The sequence below is a fragment of the Prosopis cineraria genome, unplaced genomic scaffold, assembly GCF_029017545.1.
Source record: "Prosopis cineraria cultivar Desert tree isolate PC_DT_omini unplaced genomic scaffold, ASM2901754v1 PC4, whole genome shotgun sequence".
Taxonomy (NCBI): domain Eukaryota; kingdom Viridiplantae; phylum Streptophyta; class Magnoliopsida; order Fabales; family Fabaceae; genus Prosopis; species Prosopis cineraria.
The window spans coordinates 10,665,980-10,686,866 of record NW_026555335.1 but is presented as its reverse complement, the minus strand read 5'-3'; the positions used below and the strand labels follow the sequence as shown (position 1 = coordinate 10,686,866).

General features: G+C 34.6%; 2 protein-coding genes across 2 annotated transcripts; one reads left to right on the top strand and one right to left on the bottom strand.

Moving 5' to 3' along the window:
- The first annotated feature begins 1,477 nt into the window (after positions 1 to 1,477).
- On the top strand, positions 1,478 to 4,843 carry LOC129309675 (flocculation protein FLO11). The gene is made up of 2 exons (XM_054951339.1): positions 1,478 to 2,776; positions 4,531 to 4,843. Exons 1-2 carry the CDS (start codon positions 1,580 to 1,582, stop codon positions 4,687 to 4,689), a joined length of 1,356 nt encoding a protein of 451 aa, XP_054807314.1. The 5' UTR covers positions 1,478 to 1,579; the 3' UTR covers positions 4,690 to 4,843.
- A 1,139-nt stretch (positions 4,844 to 5,982) lies between these two features.
- Positions 5,983 to 20,654, bottom strand: LOC129308199 (DNA ligase 4). The gene is made up of 27 exons (XM_054949245.1): positions 20,184 to 20,654; positions 19,403 to 19,494; positions 18,473 to 18,558; positions 18,259 to 18,395; positions 17,265 to 17,339; positions 16,655 to 16,746; positions 15,978 to 16,049; positions 15,228 to 15,307; positions 15,085 to 15,122; positions 14,991 to 14,997; positions 14,669 to 14,824; positions 14,324 to 14,399; positions 13,127 to 13,251; positions 13,004 to 13,038; positions 12,862 to 12,920; positions 12,092 to 12,175; positions 11,155 to 11,250; positions 11,026 to 11,074; positions 10,837 to 10,924; positions 10,449 to 10,652; positions 9,854 to 9,979; positions 9,621 to 9,720; positions 9,432 to 9,537; positions 8,659 to 8,792; positions 8,385 to 8,546; positions 7,189 to 7,344; positions 5,983 to 6,829 (listed from the first exon to the last, which is right to left on the bottom strand). The coding sequence occupies exons 1-27, from the start codon at positions 20,514 to 20,516 to the stop codon at positions 6,130 to 6,132; spliced, it is 3,468 nt and encodes a 1,155-aa protein (XP_054805220.1). The 5' UTR covers positions 20,517 to 20,654; the 3' UTR covers positions 5,983 to 6,129.
- Positions 20,655 to 20,887: the final 233 nt, after the last annotated feature.

Here is a 20,887-nt window from a genome sequence, read left to right as displayed (position 1 = left end):
TTTTTATTTGTAATTATATTAAAAATTTTAAAAATTACTACTTTATCCTTATGATTTAATTGTCTACCCTCTCTCAATTTAAAAAACTTTAAATAATTAATATTGTCAGCATTTAAATAAATGATATAAAAGTTTAGTGTTAAAATTAATAAAATTAAAAAATAAGCATAAATTATATTGAGTAATTTAATATATTAAAATATTATTTCATAAATTTTTTGATGAAAATATTTGTTAAATTTTTTAACTTCCTCCTTGACTATTATTTTATCCAATTTATATATTTAGTTATTTATTAATTACTAAATAAATACATTTACATAATAAAAATTTAAAATATAAATTTAAAAGTAAAATTTTAATTTACTAATGATTAACTTAATGATTAAGTGAATTTAAAATATATAACTTAATGATTAATTAATGATTAAGTGAATAAAAATAAAATTAAAAAGTCAAACATATAAATTTAAAAGTCAAATATATATAATTTAATGATTAACTAATGATTAAATAAATAAAATTAAAATTTTAAAAATAAAGGAAATGTTCGTGTCTTGTAGCTGTTTATACTAGAAGAGGCTCATACAAGTTCTAAAAATAAAAATGAGATATCTATAATTAAGATAAAAATAGGAGAGGTCAAAGTATCTCATTTTAAAATAAACATAACATTATATGTAAAAAAAATTAAATGCAATGACATTTTTTTGAGCTATTTAAATTAAAATTATTATAAATTTAATCATTAAATATTTTTTATCATTATTATATTATTTATAAATAAAAAATAATAAAAACGGGGAAATATTAATTTATATATAAATATATTATTTATAAATTTAAAAACATGTTCTTCAAAAAAAAATTAAAAACTGTTTAAAATCAATTTTTTCCTATTTCAATCAATTTAGAAATTTAAAAAACTGTTTCAATGGGGAAAATATTAATGTACATATAAGTATATTATTTGTAAATTTTAAGAAACTGTTCTAAAAAATTAAAATAATTTTAGTTTTTATAATTTTATTTTTTAAATATAAAGAATAATATTTTAAATATTTAAAATTATAGGTATTAAGTTATAAGAGTTAAAGTTAAGGAATTAAGTTATAATTGAGTTAAAATTAAAAAAATCAGATTACAACATAACTGTGTCAAAATTATAAGACCCAAATAATTAATTTTTAATAATATTTTTATTCATAAAGAATACAATATTGGGTGTTTTAAATATTTTTATTTATAAATTAATTTTTAATTTAAACAGTTTGAAAAAATGTGAGAGCATTTATTTTTTAACAAATAACGGTGTGTTTATATTGAATTATATTGGGTGTTTTGGAAGGTTAGATAAAAGCCATAGAAATTGAAAGGTCAATAATAAGGAAATGAAGGGGGCAAAAAAAAAAAAAAGGATAGGGAGTGTTAAAGTAAATGTGCTGTAAGCCCAAGAAGGCCCAAGTCTCGATCCGCTCTTGTGTTTTCTCCTTCTTTCGTTCTCGTCCTTCCTTGTCCCTCCCAAAGCCTAATCGCTGGTGGTGTCTCTGGTGAGTTATCCCTATCCTCTTCCTCTCGAATGGAATCCCTGCTAGCAAGCTACGCTTCTTCTGACGAAGAAGAACAAGTGCAACCACGGATACCAATCCCTTCCTCTTCATGTAAGCCTATCTCTGAGCTTGGTGAACCAACGTCTTCAAAGACCCGCTCGCTCTTCTCTTCTCCTCCCCAACCCAAATCTTCCCTCTTTCAATCCCTTCCTCAACCTAAGCAATCCTCCAGTTCCAGGAACGCTCTAATCGATGAAGATGACTCAGAAGCTCGCTCCGGAAGCATCGCTAAATCTTCCTCTATTTTTTCGTCTCTTCCTCAACCCAGCAGCAGCTCAATTAACCCGTCGTCTGCTGCAACCTCAACGTATGGTTATGAAGTGGATTCAATAAACACTTCTCAATTTGGCGGGCATACTTCCCTTTCCTCTTCCCTCCCCAAACCTAAATCCCAAATCGAGCAAGAACCCGCTCCTAGGGTTTCTGCCTCTGGCCCTAGTACCAAAAAGGTTGTTCAATTCAGGCCTCCTATAATTCCTTTGAAGAAATCTAGCGAACTGGATGATGATGATGAAGACGAGGATGATGAACGTAAAGAAAATGAGAGAAAAAAGTTGGAATCTATGCCTCAAACTTCGTCGGTGAAGTCATTCTTGTCCAGTATTCCGGCTCCCAGAAATTCGGCTACATTGGGCGTTCAAGCGACGTCTGGTTCAGGCCGGCGGTCCATAATTGAAGCGGATGTACCAGCATCGAATGTTGATGGTTCTGCCGCGGAGAATAATGTTAGTGCTGATCAGAATGGAGGGAGTTATGAGAGTTATGATAATTACCAATATGGTACAGACGAAAATCCGGTGTACTACATGGATAGTAGTAGTTATGGCAACTATAGGTCGGGTATTAATCATAGTGTGGATGGTCAGCCGGAGGCTGGGACTGCTGATACGGCCACCCCTATTCCATGCTATGCAAATAATGATACATATGCAACTTATAACGCCTATGGTGATTACGGACAATATGGAAATAACTGGGCTGATGCGTACGGGCCAGTACCTCTGATGTCTGGGGTCAGTGACAACGGAGTGAAAGTGTCTGGGAAGCGAGGAAGGAGTGAGATTCCCTCGGAAATTATTGAAGTGAAGCAAGAAGAGTTGGTTAAGAATCGGCCAAGAGAGGACCAGGTCAAGCTAACTGGGATAGCTTTCGGGCCTTCTTATCAGGTATTGTTCGCTTGCGTTTTCAGTGTTTTCTCATACAGTTGCATTTTGTTTTTTTTTTCTTTTTTGAATTTCTTTTAGATTCTGTCAAAATTCAGTTGACCAACAATCAATGGGGCTGTCGGGGTCAGCTTTAGTTTAGTTGGGTAATAGTGAGGCTCTGTTATTAAATTGTTTGCCTTAACAGATCCATTCCTATTTGATGTGAAATTATGTTCGATTAGTGATAGGGTTACCTGTCAAAAGCAAGCTCTGTTGGATTTCTTGTTCTCAATGAAAATTGTGCCACCTGAATTTTGGCACAATCAATTATTTTAAAAATTATTTTGCTTCAAGATGATGCTTGCTCTGATGAGCTTGAGACATAATTCACTTAACCAGGAATGATTGGAGGTACACTTGAGAAACCGATAAAATTTACAGTGGGACTTTCTGAATCTTGTTGCAAGACAATTGGGGTACTTTAAAATTTAATTAGGAGTTATGAACCTAGGGAGATATTATCCTTTATAATATTTCGTTAAGATTATGTTTCTCTATTAGGTATAATGGGGATATATGGTTGAACAAAGTTGTTACAACGGGTGTGCTCGAGTTCATGGAGGATTTAATTTTATGAGATTTTAAAATTTTTTAAGGAAAAAAAATGGCCAAAACTACATGGAAATCTCTAATCCTAAAAGTGTTGTGGTGTGTATGTCTGGAATTCTTTTTTTTTTTTTTTTGTTTTTGAGCTGCTTTGGGAAAGAATAGTTGTAATTGCATTTATCAGGTTTCTCGGCTCAAGGACGTTTTGTGGTGATTTTTATTTTGGAATTGGAGAGTTTGTGTTTCCTTTGGTGCTTTTGGTTTTTATCTTTTTTTGTGGTTAATTCTGGAAAATATGTCTTCTCTTCCTCCTGCGTCATTGTAATTTACCTTTAAAGCTTTTCCTGAATAAATTCCATGTCTCTGAGAAGAAATATACATAGCTCTTCTTTCCATCTTGTCTGATAAATTTCTCTTAGATGCTCATTCAATAGAAATAGATGTTTCAAGGCCTTTTGTTGGTATCAATCTACTATGTACTCTGGTTCTATTTATAAGTCATTTCTACTAACATCATCAATACCAATAAGGAATAAAAGTAAGTGAAATTCTCAATATAACCCTAAAGTAAAAAACAAAAAGTAAACAAGCAATATATTATTATTTTTCCTGTCTCTCTCTCTTACTTTTTAAGGGTAGTTTGGGAATTTTAATTTGAAACAAAAATATCCCATCAATTAATGACTTATAAAATGGATCAGATTATGTTTCTAGAAGGTAACTAATGTACAGGACCTGAGGAGTATATGACTTATTCATCATGGAGCTTCTTCGTCCCAATTGGGGATTTATTGTGTATCAGATTTACTTATTATTTTTATGTCAGGAAAGGAATTGGTGACCATGTCATATTCAAAGGACAATTCCCCCCTTCTTTGGCATATGTATATTAGCTAGCTCTGGTTGAGGGGTGTGTAGCTTGCTAACTCTTATGGTCTAGCTTGGTCTATGACGTGAATCATGCATGACGGGGGAAATTGCTGGAAGAATCTAATCCTTGTAAACAATTTTCATAGAACAGGATCGCCCCATGTTGTTACCAAAACAAAATATCCACACTCCACATAACAGGAGAGCATAGTAAAGAAAGCAACTTGCAATAAATTGAATTTCGTGTTCCATTTAGTGAGTATTAAGCTTATTCTGCTGAACATTTTCTCTCCTTGCAGCCTGTTTCAGCGAAGGGTAAGCCTTCGAAGCTGCATAGAAGGAAGCATCAAATAGGTTCACTGTACTTCGATATGAAACAGAAGGAATCGGAACTTGCTGAGAGGCGTTCGAGGGGCATGCTCACAAAAACTGAGACACAAGCCAAATATGGCTGGTGATCCTATCATTCATCACGTTGTTGTAATTTCATGAACTGCTCTTGAAACAGCGGGCATCCTTACAACGTATATACTGCCGCTTTTTATGGCCAAACTGTAGTTTCCTTTAATGTGCTTTTACTGGATTGTGTAGCGGGGGAGGTTTTTTTTTTTTTTTTTTAAAAAAAATGATTGCCATTGTTATTTAATAGGATTTTCTTAAATTTTTTAAAGTAGGCTTGTTCTATAATTGAGTCTGTTGTTGAGATTGTATATTTTTTAATGCTTTATGAAAGACAAAATGGTACTTTTAATTGTAGAAAAAAAATTAATGACAGGTTAGTCTGAATAAGTTTAAAAAATTTTAAGATTGATTTTGACAGTTAAGATATATTTTTTTTTTTTAGCTTTTGTTAATCTGAAGAAATTTGGGAACTCAAATGTGGTTAGTCAAAATATCTGAATTTTTTATTAATAAAATAATATAAAATTAAGGTAAAAATTTAAAATCTTAATTTTTTAAATAAAAATTGACATTAGATAAAAAATAAAAATGAAATAAAATAGTATTTAATAATTTGAATATTCAAGTTAGTTCAGAAGCTTTATGAGGTAAAAGTAAGGGATAATTTTATGTACTTTTTTATATATGAGAGTATTTTAAATTTTATTCAAATAAATTCAATTCATTTGAATTATTGACTTTGAAAAAAATGCATGTGAAACTTAAAAATTATATTTCAATAGCCAAATCAATATTATGACACTTTAGAAATGAAATTTCATTACCTCAAACAAAACTCAATTGTTTAGATCTAGTGCAAAGCTTGTAAATTTATTTGATTTCTAGGACTGCATGCACTAAAGGAAGTTGATTTTCTCCTTTGCAAAGAAGAGAGGAAAAAATCAGTATAAATCTAAACTGTTAAATTGAATTTGAAAATTTAGATTTAATGATTTTTAAAAATACAAACTTAACTTGAATAGTTCAAATTTGTAATGGAGAGACAGTAGAGTAAAAGGGCAGAGAAGAAAAACCCACCCCACACCTAAGAGAGGGCTTAAATTCAGGCCGAATGATGGCAATCATCATCCCCCAAACTCTTAACAACTTGTTATCGAGCAAGCAAAGTATGAATGTCAGAAGTGCAAAGAAAAATAACGAAAATTGTTAGATTTTATCTTTAATTCCTATAATTTTTCTTAGTATTATCAATCTCTATAATTTCAACAAGATTAAATGACATTTGTTTTTTAAATCTCAAGCAATATTAAATAACATGAATTATAAAAACTAAAAACATTGAAAATAAATTACGTAAAAGCAGATTTCGATAAAATTATAAGGATAAATAATTATGTTTTCTTTTTACAAAATTATTAGAAAGTGAATGATGATTTAGCAAGATAGACTTTGGTACAGAAAAGACACGATACATAGCATTGCAACGAGAAGATATTCTACCAATCCTTGAGCAGCTCACTGGCAACATCCTTATAGCTAACTTTCTTTTTCCTTGTAGGCCCCGCATTGGATTGCTCCGGTGGCTTATCATCAACATTCTCATTCTTTGTTTTATCAACTTCCTTTGTCGCAAGGCTAGGAAACATGTCAAAAAGCATAGCCTGAATTGGATCAGCCATAATTTCAAGTTTTTCAGTCCTACTGTTTTGGTCATTATGCTGCTCCGTCTTTCCAATTTCGGGAACAGAATATTCTTCATGTTCACCGTCCTTCAAAACCTCTTGCCTAACTGCATCGTCTCGTTTTGATGGGTCAGAATTTTGTAACATCACAATCTCAGGGACTTTTGCGCCATTGTGAGAGTCAAGACTGAATTCTCTCGTGTCAATCTCACCAGCACATGGTTTTTCATCATGAGAACCACTTTCATCGGTTCCATATTCACATATTTTTGCAGGCCTTATTCCAATACGTGCTCGTGATCGATGAGTTTGGTTGCCAGCTGTTTTAACCATTTTACTGCCTATGCCTGCAGGTCTTCCTCGTTTCCTTTTGCCACACTTCTCCACAGACACCAAGGTTTCATCAACAGCTTTTGCACTTCTCAGCTGACTTCTGTTTTCAGAGACAAGTGACGAACTTTGCTCTTCTACATTATTTGCACCACAATAACCCTCTGAAGCCAAGTCATACTTGCTGAAACAGTTGGGACACAACCATTATGTCAATTAGCTTTTGCATTTCTATTGCACGGTATCAAATTAACACAGCTAAATTCATTAAAGTAGCATTGGATGCCTAAAATACCAAATGGTCTATCAAATGGACCTTTTTAAGTGAAGTAACATATGAAAATGTTTTTAATCCTATAAAAAAACCCTAAGAATGTCCGCTTACTCATTATTCCCCTGGCATTTCATACTTGCAACTATTAGTATCACTGAAGGTGTTGTCAAATTCATTGTATTCATTTCATTAGCTTCTCAAAAAATTTTCTTTTCTCAAACAACATATCTCGCAAACGTGTGGCTAATCATCCATATATTTTAACTTACCAGTCTTCAGCAGTTAGTTCTTCTATTCCGCTGGGCTTCAATGTATATGTTTGCTCTGGCAATCTTCGGCCTTGTTTTAAACAATCTTCAAGCCACTGAGATCCAACAACATGCAACCTCTTGCTCGACAGAAATTTCCCTTCAACTGAAGTGAAACTATATATGGTTGAGCATTCACCCACCCCCAAGTAAGGAAGAAAAAGAAAAAGAACAAACACATGGTTAGTTTTCCTGCAAAAGGAACACCCAACGCAAACCACAAAAGAAATAAAATTTTAGCACATAATATTACAAGGAATAAAATGATTTCATGTCAGGATGACAGGATAGACTCATGAAAAGCCGAGATGACACAGCCATCACAAATACATGGTTTACAATGTTAACTCAATTGTAACTCATGATTCCAGTGTTGTGATTTCTCATCCATCAATTAAGATGCTTCTATATGCAATAAACAACTCAAAATATTAATAATTTTATTATCCAAAGGTCAATAGAGCATCCTACACTCAATATTGTAAATATCAACGAGTATTGGGGCTTTCCATAAGAAAAAAAGATAATTCAGAAGTATTTGAGAGGTCTTGATGAATAATATAGGGTAATTCAGGTGCATGGGATTAATAATCCAGCAAAGACGTCAGGAACGGAGCAGATGGCTTGGTGGCAAGCAACTCCTCTGGGAAGGAAAATAGTAACCAAAGAGACTACTTACTTCTCAAGGCAACTAGATTCTCCCATGCATAGGCACATTAACAGAAGTTGACCTCCTATGTGAAATGAAACCAGCCCATTTAGCATCACAATAGATCTCAATGGCTGAGTTAAGCAACTTGGAATTTAGTGAGCCTCAGTAGAGTTGCTGATATACTACTAACTAATGACCAACTAGTGTGGTCGTAATTAAATCAATACATTTTAAATATATACTATTTTAAATAAGAGAGAAAAAATAAAACAAAAATACATACAGAAAACTGATTTCAAATAAAGAAATTCCCTTTTCCCAATACTTATGGCGTCAATGGAAGACTCTTCGGGAAGCAACGGATGAGTTCCTTCACGAATAGACATTCCATCATGCTACCCAAACTAAGATTTTTTTTCTCTAGTCTCTAATGTATTTCGCTTTTCTTTTCTTTTGTTTTTTTTTTTTAGGAAAAAAATAACAAGATGACAGACAAGCAGCTAACCTTGCTAACATTTCTTTGAAGTCTACATTATATCCTGGAACCGAGAAGGCCACAAAGTGCGTAGCAGAAGTGGGACTATCGGTAACTCTGCCACCACTCATGAGAATTTCAGACTGCAATCTCCTCAGAGAAAGTCCCAACAGAACTCCCCAATCTCCTTTCCTTCATGAAAAAATAAAATAATCAGTAAGCTGTTTAGTGAGACAGAAAAATAACATGAAAATCCTAAATTGTAAGTATTTAAATGCTAAGGTAAATAATTTGATTATCTTACGAAGGTGGCAAAAAAGTGTGGAGATAAATGGAGCATTCTTGAAAGTGAGACCACTTATCATTTGGGCAGTACTTTTTCCTGTAATAGTTGATAGTGCTGACATCTTTTTTTGATCTGGGAATATTGCTGAAGAGCTAGAGGAGGAAAAAAAAAAAAACAGAATTAAGTTGCAACTACACTGGCACATGATTGAGTTTTTTTTTTTAATCGATATTGAGGTTGGTTTTATTTATTTAAGGAAAAAATAAAGTCATATCAGTCAAGTAATCAATATGTGTACAACCCACCTTATTACAGCAAAAAGGTCCATACAAAAAGGAAATTGAGATGTTACCTCTATCAAAAGGTTCAGAAGGATATCATACATCATTAAAACCAGCACCGAACATGATAAAATCAAAGGGAATTGGATTTAATTGGGAAAAGTATACCCCAGTTTGACCGCAGACAAACTCAACCTTCAACTCCAACTTCCATGTGACTTCTTTCCTAACAGGGCTAATAATTTTTGAAGGGGAATGGCTCTCCATTCTAATAGGGATAATAGACATAATCATAAATATGATGGAAAGTAATATATTAGGGCAAGATACACTCTCTCCCTCTCATTTTGACATGCAAAGCACCAAAGAAGCCAAGATAAAACTATCCAGCCCAGAGTAATTATCAAATATACTTGGGTCCTCCCCTCTACTTGCTCCTTGTGTTTCCATATTTAACATACAGAGTAAAGGATTTTGAACACTAGAGAAGGATAAACAAGCTAACATTACCTGCTTGATGTCCGCACAATCAAGATCCAAGTAGTATGAGTCTGAGAACTCATCAATTTCTTCATATAACTTCTTCTTTGTGAGTTCAGAAAGGAAAAGGAAGTGCCTTTCAAACAAGACCATTGAGAGGAATACATCATCAGAAATGCTTTTAATGAAGCTAAGTCTAGGCTCAACAACACTACTCACTTTGGCTGTAAGTGAATAAGCTTCTTTTGCGTACAGCAATCTAAGATCCAACTATAATGAATGATATCACCACGACGTTTTGCGGCTTCAAATTTAAAACCTGCCAGAAGACACTGTTATGTATTTGGAAAATAAAACTTTGCCCTTTTGCATGCTTGCATTCTCATGAACCTGCACATAAAAAAGGAAGAGGGATGGATAGGGGAGGGGGCAGAGAGAGAGGGAGAGAATACCCTTGCTATCTGCTGCAACACAATGGGTGACTGAATTATTCAAGTTCATGGAGAAAGTTCCCCCATTCTCAGCAATCATCTTGTGCAAGGAATCAAGAGAATGGGATGAAGGCACATTGACAAAATCTGCATCTGTCAAGGATAATTTTATTGTACCCTCAATACTTTTAAATCTCCCTAGCTTCTCCTCCGTGCAGCTGAGGTACTGTACAGATAGAGAAAGAGAGAAGAGGAGGGGCCATGGCTGTGGACCACCCCCCATCTCTCCTCTCTTCTTGCAGCACCACGGCTGCACTGCAAGGAAGAGAAGCCATGCTCTTTTCCAATCCAGTTATAACCTAGGATAACTGATATGCAGGATTACTACTTAAAGCTCTTACGATGTCTTCCACCTTTAGAAAAATTAAAGGGTAAAGCAACATAAAATATTTTCGTAAATGTAAAGATGTCTTCCCTACTATTTTTATCACAACAAAAATGCATTTTATTTTGATAAATTTTAATTTAGAACAAAATATTTTCTAAGACATCGGGAAAAAAATCAGCAATCTGCAGAGAACAGATCATAGGAAAGTTGCTAAGCTCTCCAGGATACAAAACATCATATTTGAGAATATTAACGAGCCACCCTTCACATTGGAAACATCCGTCTGAATTAGATGAGAAGGGACAACAGGCATGCTTTTCTTTACTTCCCTTTTAGAGGATTTAATGCGTTTTGATTTACTATCCTGCATGCTGCCATACTCTGTACTTGCCTTTGTGGTGCCATTGCTAGAATGCACGAGTTCTATAAATGCTGCAACAACACAAAAGGAGAAAAAAAAAAAACCCTGAAGTTTTACAATGTCCATCAGATTTACATCAACACAAGCTATTTAACAAATTTGAAGGAATTGGGAATTTAAATAGAGAAGATTAAACTATTACATTGAACATGATTAGAGCCCGATATTAAGAAGCAGTTGATAAAATTTACTTACATTGCACATCAAGACATTCATACCAGGGTTTGTCATATCTCACCCTGTCAATTCTAGGAAATCTCAGACTGTAAGGTGCAGCAAATACCTGTGAGTGCAACCATTCAAATGAAAACTATGCAATCTAGTAGACAAGGAAATATAACCTGCAACCCTTGCAGTTGCCAAAACACATAACATCTTACACACCTCAGACTCTATAGTTCGAATGTCACTGGTAATAGAGAGAATTATTGATCTGCATGATAGAGGTAAATATTGATCACAATTGAAAGTGAAAGCATTATTTACTAGAGACATCAGAATGAATATATTTACTTGTCAGGGCTCTCAATCCACACATCAGGTCGTTCTTTTGAATGGTTAGTCACTTGATAAAAACTTGGTGGCTTCTTCTTTGGGTATTCATACTTCCTGTCAGGGAAAACAACCCACTATAGCATGAAGAAAATTAACAAACTACACCTTCAATCTTCAACACATGATTTCATTTAATCACAGCATACCAGACAAGCACTATGAACAAGCAAACCTGACCAATTAGTATTTGGAAACATCACATAAATGTCTACTATAGTCCATTTTTAGCTGCACTCTTCTCAAATTTCCAGGAAAAGGATCACGGGAATAGCAATGATGAATTTCATGAGCCTCATTAGAAATTTTGACAGAAACCAAGGTAGTATGGGATGCATGAGTCTTGCATTGATTAGTACAGAATGCTCTATGGGCTAATCAAGTAGGTTGGTTCTCCCACCAAAATAGGTAACTTCTGGGAGAAGGTGATGGGTACCTAAGTGGGATGGAAAACCCTACTCCAAAAGCTAACTATTGAAGTGGGAGAACCAACCCACTTATATACCCCATTGAGCATCCCATATTACTCAATGTGAGACTTGGTATCCCATACTACCAAGTCTCTATCAATTAGCCCCCATGGAAAGCCGACATCTCAACGGCTATACTCCACAGAAATTAACTCGGTCTCCTTCTGGTCAGAACCCTCTGTGGGTAGCCCTCTTTGAAACTGCCAACAACTAGGCTCTAATACCAATTGATGGGTACCTAAGTGAGATGGGAAACCCTACCCCAAAAACTAGCTGTTAAAGTGGGAGAACCAACCCACTTATATACCCCATTGAGCATCCCATACTACTCAATGTGAGACTTGGTATCCCATACTACCAAGTCTCTATCAGAAGGTTCCTCATCTCACTTGGGCATCCATCACACTTAATCAACATATATAAGTTACCTGAAATATGGTTTCAGCTTGGTTACTAGGGCATCAAGTTCATCATCAGAAAGTCCAGTACCAACTCTGCAAAATGAGATAAATCTGCGGTGAAAAGAAACACCTGATTTTAACCATCTATAGATCACTTTGTATAGAACCCAAAAAAGCTATTTCATGGTTCATTAATTCAAGCAGAAGATTATATAAAAAAGCTATTTCGTGGTTCATTAATTCAAGCAGAAGATTGTGATGTGGCTAATCTTTTTGCGGTTCATTTATGCATAGTTAATTAACTTCTAGGTACTGTCTTAGTCAAAATAAGTTAAGATTTAAGTTCTGGCATTTTTATACAAAAAACTAGTTCCACGTCTCCATGGTGAAAACTTGCCCTTTCAGAAGAAAATAGTCAAATAATATTTCCGTAGCAATTTAGGTAGGAAAAAGGCAGACCATATCCATAATTCCATATGTTAAATAAACTACCTTTCTTTCCCATCATCAACTGCAGAAATAAGTTAAAAGTTAGATCTTTAACTAAAACCTTAAAAAGTTCTTTTCATGTTTGCAAAGTAGGATAGTAGATAAACAGGAATCAAATGTCTTCTAACATGCGCCCAGAACCCAGATGGTCCAACAATGTAACAATTGACGAAAACTATTCACATGCAGCAGATCTAATATGTCCTAAACAAATGATACTAAGACAAGAGAAATGGTAACCAGGAAAAACTACTTAAACTGGCGTGGCAGATGTTACATTGAGAAAAAAAAAATTAAATAAATCTCACCGCTTAGGATGAGCACTAGGGGAGGGACGCTCCGCGAGGCCCACCAAAAATTGAGCAACCTGAAATGAGATGCACACCACTATAACTTCATAGGCAGAAAAAGAATTATTAAAGGTAAGTTAATAGGGATGAGTGACCAAACCTCCCCTCCTCTTCGTCCAGAGCCATAATAGCCACCTTCACAAAGTCAAAACAACACTGGCAAATGAGCAATGACAAAAACAGCTCTCTAGAATGCATGGAAGGCTAGCAGGAAATTATATACCTATGATAAGCGCATCCAGATCAGAACCAGCACGTATGTACTCTGGCTTCAATTTCATCCACTTCCCACTTCGGTCACTGGGTTCCCATTTGGAACCAAGGTCTTTCAGAACAATGCCCTCATCTCTAAATGGAGGAGAAAACAAAACCCTTTACAAGAAGCACGTGTAATTGTTGGCGTATGCGTGTTTTTTTAAAGTAAAATGAGAGAATAAATTAAAGCTAACTACATCAGACTATCATTCAGAAGCTAACAAATATATTAAACACCACAAAAAACTACCATTAACTTCAGATCTCTGCAGCTTGAATTAATATTACAAGAACAGGTTACATGTGAAATATGCTTACATAGGGGCATACACAGCAGATATTGATACTATAATTCAAAATTAAAGTAACATAGAAAGCATAGTGTGAGGGCTGAAGATAAACTCTACTAACCAGTTTTGTATATTTTTATTGTTTTATAATAATAATACAACAATAACAACAACAAGCTTTATCCTACTAAATAAGGTCAGCTACATGGGAAAAATTATTACTAGTTTAAGTACAGATAAACTCCCAAAATAAAGATAAATTGCAAGGAACTCTAAAGATATCTATCTTCCTTATCTATACAATGAACAGTAAGAGAAATCTGAAAAGAAGACTCCCAAACTATACAAACTCCTCTCTGTATATTGCACCCCTGAAACTTGAACAATAAGAGAATCATAACACTAATCTCTGAATCCCCACAAATGCAAAAGTAGAACCGTTATCATAATTCTCATGCTCCACAATCCTAATTACACATCTAACCATAAACTAGACCATCCTCTGTGATTCAAAAAGTGATCAACCCATCATTGAACCCAACTTCAGTTCTTCTAAATCTCTAACTACCCTTACTGCCATGCAATATTCGCAGCAACTGCAGTTACATGTTAGATGGTTAGGTCTTTCTAAACTATCCTACTTCTCACTGTCTATGATCAAGTCACGAAAGAAAACTGGGATTTTGAGAAGAAATAACAGAACGTGTTTCAAATATCCTCATAAAAGCTTGGTTGATAATAAAGCATAATGATATCGTGCAATTCATGTAACCGACCCCACCTAGTGGGATAAGGCTTAGTTTTGTTGTTGTTGTTGCTGCTTCAAATATCCTCATGTACTCTAAGATGCAAAAAAGAATGTGGCTTTTTGCTACCTATTCTCAATAGTTTCTTTGAAAAATCTCTCAACTTCATCCACACTACGAGCAATAAATGACCAACAAGCATCCCCTGCATAACATCATGGGTGAGAGGCCTGATCCATGCATAAACACATAGCTAAGTCATAAATTTATGCACTATATGTTAATTCTCATGTCATTACATTATCAATAGAGCATGTGAAAATTTGCAAAATATTAAAACCGAGCAGTTATTTGTTTACGGACTCGATTTATGTATCCAATGAACATTTACTAACATGAAGAGGTGGAAAAACCTTCCCTCAAATTGAAAAATGAAAACAAAAAGATAACAATAATTTCCCAAAAGAACCTTACCAGATGGACAATTAGAGTTGAGACCACCATTAGGTATTAAAATTTCCAAACTACCCTTCAAGGGCCTCACAACTTTACAGAGAAGCTCGTGTCTTTCCTTCAAAGTCTGGTGTATTACACTTGTATCTCCAACATAAAGGATATCAAATGCAACGTCTAGCCATTCTCAAGTCAAGGGATAGAGATACAATCTTGAATGTTGCATAAGCAAATTCCCAAACCATGCACAATTAGTTAACCATTCTTCCATTGAGACTCAACCAACAAAAAAGCCCTTGAAAGCTGAATTGAATGGTTGTAAACCCATCTAGTTCAAGGATACAACATAACTGCATCAGGGAGAAAATTTAAGACTGAGAAAAAGTTAAACTATCGATTTCTACCACAATAAAATGACAAAATTCAAAAGCAAGAACCTGTCTATCACTATCAAGCCCGTCCCTCGCTGCCTTTGCTGCAAAAGACAAAAAAAAAATGTAAGAAAAAATGCTCTGGAAAATAAAATCTATAAGATGAAAGCATGTGAAAAAGTTTGACTAAGCCAGAAAACACTAAATACCAATTTCCTGATTTGAACCAAATTCGGCAAAACGGTTAGAGGATTTATCCCAAACCAACATCTCACCATCAAGAATACACCTATCAAAATCAAGAAGCAAAGATAAATTAAAAACATAACTTAATCAAACAAAGAGTTCATTGTTTTCTAACACTTGAGTGACAAATATAATGATAGTTAAGGATATGGTTCACATATTAGTGTTTGATGTACTCATGCAACAATTTCATAATAAAATTTTTTGTTTTGTTATTTTATTCTCTTTTTCTTTTTAAGGGGGGAAGAATAAAAAAACAGTGGATAAGCTTCCCTGCAATGGAAAAACAAATAGACAAAAAAATTGCAGATTCTACTGAATTGAGATCCAGTATCATGTATCTTCTCTGAATACATCTTTTGGAGAGTTTTTGTTGTCTTATGGCCAAAAGGGGGGGGGGAGAAGTTGTTGTCTTAACAGAAACTGTGTGCACATTCCTGCAATGCCTTGTTGATGTTGAGGTGCAATGGAAACCTAAGAAAGCATGGGGAACCACTCTTAAATACAAACTCATGTGGGGGAAGAAACATGAAACTTGAGTAGCTTAAGAATTATTCACAACTACCCGATGTGGGACTCCAATTATTTACAGAAGGTATGAAAAAGTTTAGGAGTAGAATTAGTATAAATGCATAAAGAAGGAGGAAAAAATTTAGAGAAATGAAACAGATAAAATTTAGGCAAGAAAACAAAAAATTGACAAAAATATCTACCTGTCAACAAGAATATTTCGCAATATGATGTCTGACATCCCATGTTGATATTCTGAATGGTCAAGAAAGTTCCTGCAATAGTGAATTAGTCAACTTAAAAATAATACACAAGCACACGGATCCCTACTAAGAAAACAAGTTAAATAAAATTAAATCACTTAACAATACAAAATTTCCTGAGAAGACCAAAGCAAATGGAAAAATTAGCCACCAAAAAAAAAAAAATCAACAATCATAGCATGATATTCACCAGGTGTCTTTTTCAACATAAAAAAGAATTTAATAGAATCAATCAGCCTCATGACTCAAAAGTGAGAAATATAACAAAAAAAACAGAGAGTGTGATAGATCTTTATAATTCTGACAGGACAGAGAATGGGAGAGAAAGAGAGGAAAAGAGAGAAAGATAGGGAAGAGAGGCAGAGAGAGATAGGAGAAACAGGGAATTACATTTCCATTAACCAAAAGCCAATTTCAATTAGCGCCCAACCCATCTGTAAATAGTTATTAGTTAACGGGTATCTCTCCTAATTACACTAACTCTTAAGTAACTTCTTTATTTATGATAATCTTGTATGAGAGTATGAGGGGGAGAAATCTTTCTGGGGCATAAAGTACAAATTCAGAAAGACAAGAATCAGGCTTAAATTTGTGGGAGCACAAATGCATGAACTTGCCTTGAGAAGAAATGTATATTCGTTCCATTTTTATGAATTTGGATTCGATCACCATCAAACTTGCACTCGACAACAACTTCCTTCCCATGGAGCTAATGACGAGGGGCATTAGACAGATATGAGTGAACATATAAATCAAAGAAGTAGATCTTGCAAATAATCATGCATTTTTTTTTTAATTGAAGGCCACAGGAAAATAATCATGCATTTTGATACAACAAGCCAGTCAACATAGTTATCATATTAGCTCCTCCGTCTGTGTTAAAAGCTGCCTTAGACAGAAGAAGGCATAATGTTAGCAGATAACCTACAGTGAAATGATGGTCATTGTCAATTGTTGTCATAGAGCTAGAAACACAAGTGGGAAAGATGTCTTGCGATAATTGAAAATATAGATTGAGATAATTCATGGGCCAGGTCATGGGCCAGCTCAGTGACCTCTCTTTACCTTTTTCTATGTGCTGTAGGATGGAAGTCTCCATTACTTGCATAGGAGGTGATGATATAACAAGAAAATCATCACATCTTTCCCACTAAGGTGAACCCATATTTTCCTTCACATACCATATGTATTTTAGGAAACGCAATTGAAAGGCCTAATAAAACAAACCTTTTTCCATGCTTCAGTTGCACTAGCAACTCTCCTTGCTAGTTGAGGGCGCACAGCTTTTCCAACTTCAATATCCTGCAGACAAGGAACAAAAAATTTTGGGCTTATTTGGTCCTACTTCAGTTGTTGAGTTCCAATAAATATTTGCATGACAATTTAGGTAAACAGTTTCAAAGAACTACAAAGCCAAAAAAAAAAAATCCCTTTAAATTATTTGTTCTGAGAACGATTCCAAAATCTAAGAAAACAGCAAATTTGTCAGGATAGTTGGTCCCCAAAAACAATTTTTTATAAAAAAAATTATTTAAAAAAAAATCCTCATGGGAGTCATATGATGTAAATGAATATTAAGGGCTGAAAGACATGTGATCCATAATTACAACAATTCCATCAAGGAAACCTTCTAATTGGTAGAATGATATCATAAAAATAAATGTTCTAAAAAACCATTAAAGTTCTGAATAACTTAAAAAGAATCTCCAACATGTTTTATTGATTTTAAAAATATATATAAAAAAGTGTTTTAAAAAATATGCAAACAAGCCCTTAACTTTTTAAAACCATCTATATAAAGAATATATAAGTAGCAGTGTGCATCTGAAAAAACCCCTCTTCCCCGAAAACAACAGGGGAAAAAGCTATGAAAGAACGACAATACAGTCTTCAAAAGATGTATGTTAAAAAATATTTGGCCAAAAAAATTTTACAAAATCAACTAAAATTATAAATTCAGAATGGCAAAATGGCCAAGACTTAGCATACAGATGCGTTCCTAATAGGCTGTCAATTGTTTGATCTCAAATGTACTTTTATTTGAAATATAACAAGAGCACACACAAACAACAATAACAAACCTTATCCCACTAGGTGGGATCAGCTACATGAATTGCAAAACATCACATATAAGTGAGTGAGTGTGTGTGTGAGTGTGTGTGTGTGTGTGTGTGTTAGGAAAGAAAATATGTCCAGAAAACATTTCAAAATCACTACCTACCTGTCGCTTATGACGTTGATTCCGATCCTTTAGCTTTTCACAAACTAATTTCAAGTCACAAGTTACATTAAACAAGTCTTCAGCATCTGGATGGAATTCATGGAAAATGCTCTTTTCACTAATTCCAAGCTTTAGATCTGCATGAGAATTTTAAGTCATGTTAACAACATACACAAGGTATAGAAGATAATTTTCTGGCATAAAATAAGCATACCTTTGAGTATTATCATGATAATCCACTTCATTTCCTGAGCATTTGTCTTTTGAATAAGGGTAGAAAGAACTGAAGTCTTCTCAGACCTGTAACAATGGTCAAGCCATAGAAGAATCACAATGAAAAATCTAACACAGCCTTAGAACCAGAAGAATATTTTAACATCATTTAATAAACTTAAAATAAGAAAACATGTTAGACGCATAAGCAAGTGGGCAAGATCTTCAAGTTAAACATTCTGCAAGATTTTACTTTGTATTATATAACAAAAGTAAAAAGCTTTCTAAAATAGGGAACACAATAAAATATTGTTTTAAAATAGCAACTAGCATCATGGCTAGCAACAATATAGAAACATTGCTCAATCCCATCTGCAGGCTGCAGCTTGCCAAGAAACTACACATTCTGGTTGGGGGGGGAACTGCTTTGGTAGAGTCTTGCAATAAAAGGCTTTACCCCTTCTTTGGGATCACTAAGTAAACTCTTATCATCAAAATCAAACTCAAAGGCAAAAGACATTCCCAACACCAGAGATGCCAACAAACTTGATGGTTTTATTTCATGACTCCTTGCCACTTCAAGATTCAGCGGTGAAAAGATTATGAAAAAAACAAACAGTTTCTTTTTATTCTGCATATTTTTCAAATGATTTTTTTTTTTTTTTGGGGGGGGGGGAAGTAGGGGAGGGAAGGATTTTTCATGGTACGCATATTTTGTTGATGCCTATTAATCCTTCTTTCCCATTAACTGGTCCTTTACCAGCTATTATACAGAATAACACGTTATAAGCATCATTAATCTACTTATGATGAATTATGACACCATTGGCTTCTGAAAACCAATGGACTAACAAGAGATATTTAGCAATGTCTAAAACCCAGTTAGCAGTCACAGACAGTGATAAAGCATAGAAATAATTAAATGGTAAACCTGTTTTCACTTGAAGCTAGTTTATCAAGCAGCTCATTTAACTCCCTTATTGTCAATCTACCAGATGCCAACCCTTGCCTACGTTGCAGCACCTGTTTCTCGAAGAAGAATGTGATATTGGAAACATGTTATTCATGTTATTATTTTCCTTTCATTTATTCACATCAACAAACGATTCTCTCTTGTCTTGTAAAAAACCAAAACTCCTAAATGCAAGTCCAAGAACATGGTGGTGCATGATTCGTAACATAACTTCAACTGTTAACCAACAATATCAATCATCCCAGCAATGCAACATAACAACGCAACATGCTTAGCCTCTAACAATAGACTCCTCAACATTGAAAGAATGTAAGGAATAATTGAAGTATAGATATCGAGTGACCAACAATCAGTAACCATGGAATCCGGTAACTCGAAGGAGGAACATAAATGTCGAGAGTACCACCCGAGAACCTGAGATAAAGCGCAAACTCCAACTAGGAGTAACCATAGGTTCCGATAACAAAACAAGAATTCTGTGAAGGATTTTATCTCGTGAGGTGGATCACTTCACTTTAAGATGCACATTCACAAATTTGTAGTTCAACTAACGGCATATTAATTAAGTTCATAAATCTCGAAGTCCATATTAGATTGAAGAGCTCCAATACATGAACAGAAAGGAAAACCACAAAGAAAGTGAAACAGGTAAACTGCATTTCGTTAACCGAACAAGACGAAACCACCATGATACCACAAAGAAAACGTAAACAATTCACAGGAAAAGGTTAAACAGAACCTCAGCTGCGACAAGAGCAAAATTTCCAGCATGGGCACCGGTGTTTGCACCACCTTTGCGCCAATTGATGAGACGCAGAGCGTCCTCGGACTCCCTGGACATCCCAAGAGCGTCAATGAGAGAGGTAGCGAGAACCGACTCCTTGAGCCCATAGGAGCCTCTCTCTCGGTCGAGATTGGGAAGAATCAACCGAATCGCACTGAAATAATCTTTGTCCCTGCAGAAGGTATCGAGGAATTTGCGGAACTTGGAGCGCTTCTTGGCAGAGGACTTGCTTCTCTGAGTCCATGTGAAGAGGCTGCATAGAACACTGAACTCCGTCTGGTCCGTCATGAGCACAAGACGATCCTGCTCTGTCAAATCAAGTTTAGAGTGAAAATGCTTGAGTTTTATACAGAATCGGTTATGTAGTGAGGTCAGTTTTCAATAGAACGCAACCGCCAAAATTCTCCGCGCATGTATTGCTCAGAGGATCCAACTTGTTCGGTTCCCACCTAATTTTGAGCTTGCTCGATAAACTTGCCAGGCACGATTCATTGTTTTTTTTTTTTTTTTACTTTTAATTTTTCCTTAACAATCTTACGAGTTTTTATTATTAAATACTAAATATTAATATTATGTCAACATAAAAGCAAGTAGTGTTATTTATAATAATTTATAAATAGTATGATTCACCTTAACTTTTATATAATATATATGATATA

Excerpts from the sequence above, each read along its gene's own strand:
- LOC129309675 (XM_054951339.1), top strand. The coding sequence starts at position 1,580 with ATGGAATCCCTGCTAGCAAGCTACGCTTCTTCTGACGAAGAAGAACAA. Across the intron at positions 2,777-4,530 it reads CTTTCGGGCCTTCTTATCAG|CCTGTTTCAGCGAAGGGTAA; the intron begins GTATTGTTCGCT and ends CTCTCCTTGCAG.
- LOC129308199 (XM_054949245.1), bottom strand. The coding sequence starts at position 20,516 with ATGACGGACCAGACGGAGTTCAGTGTTCTATGCAGCCTCTTCACATGG. Across the intron at positions 16,050-16,654 it reads AATATACATTTCTTCTCAAG|GAACTTTCTTGACCATTCAG; the intron begins GCAAGTTCATGC and ends TCACTATTGCAG. Across the intron at positions 9,721-9,853 it reads TGTTGCAGCAGATAGCAAGG|GTTTTAAATTTGAAGCCGCA; the intron begins GTATTCTCTCCC and ends GTCTTCTGGCAG.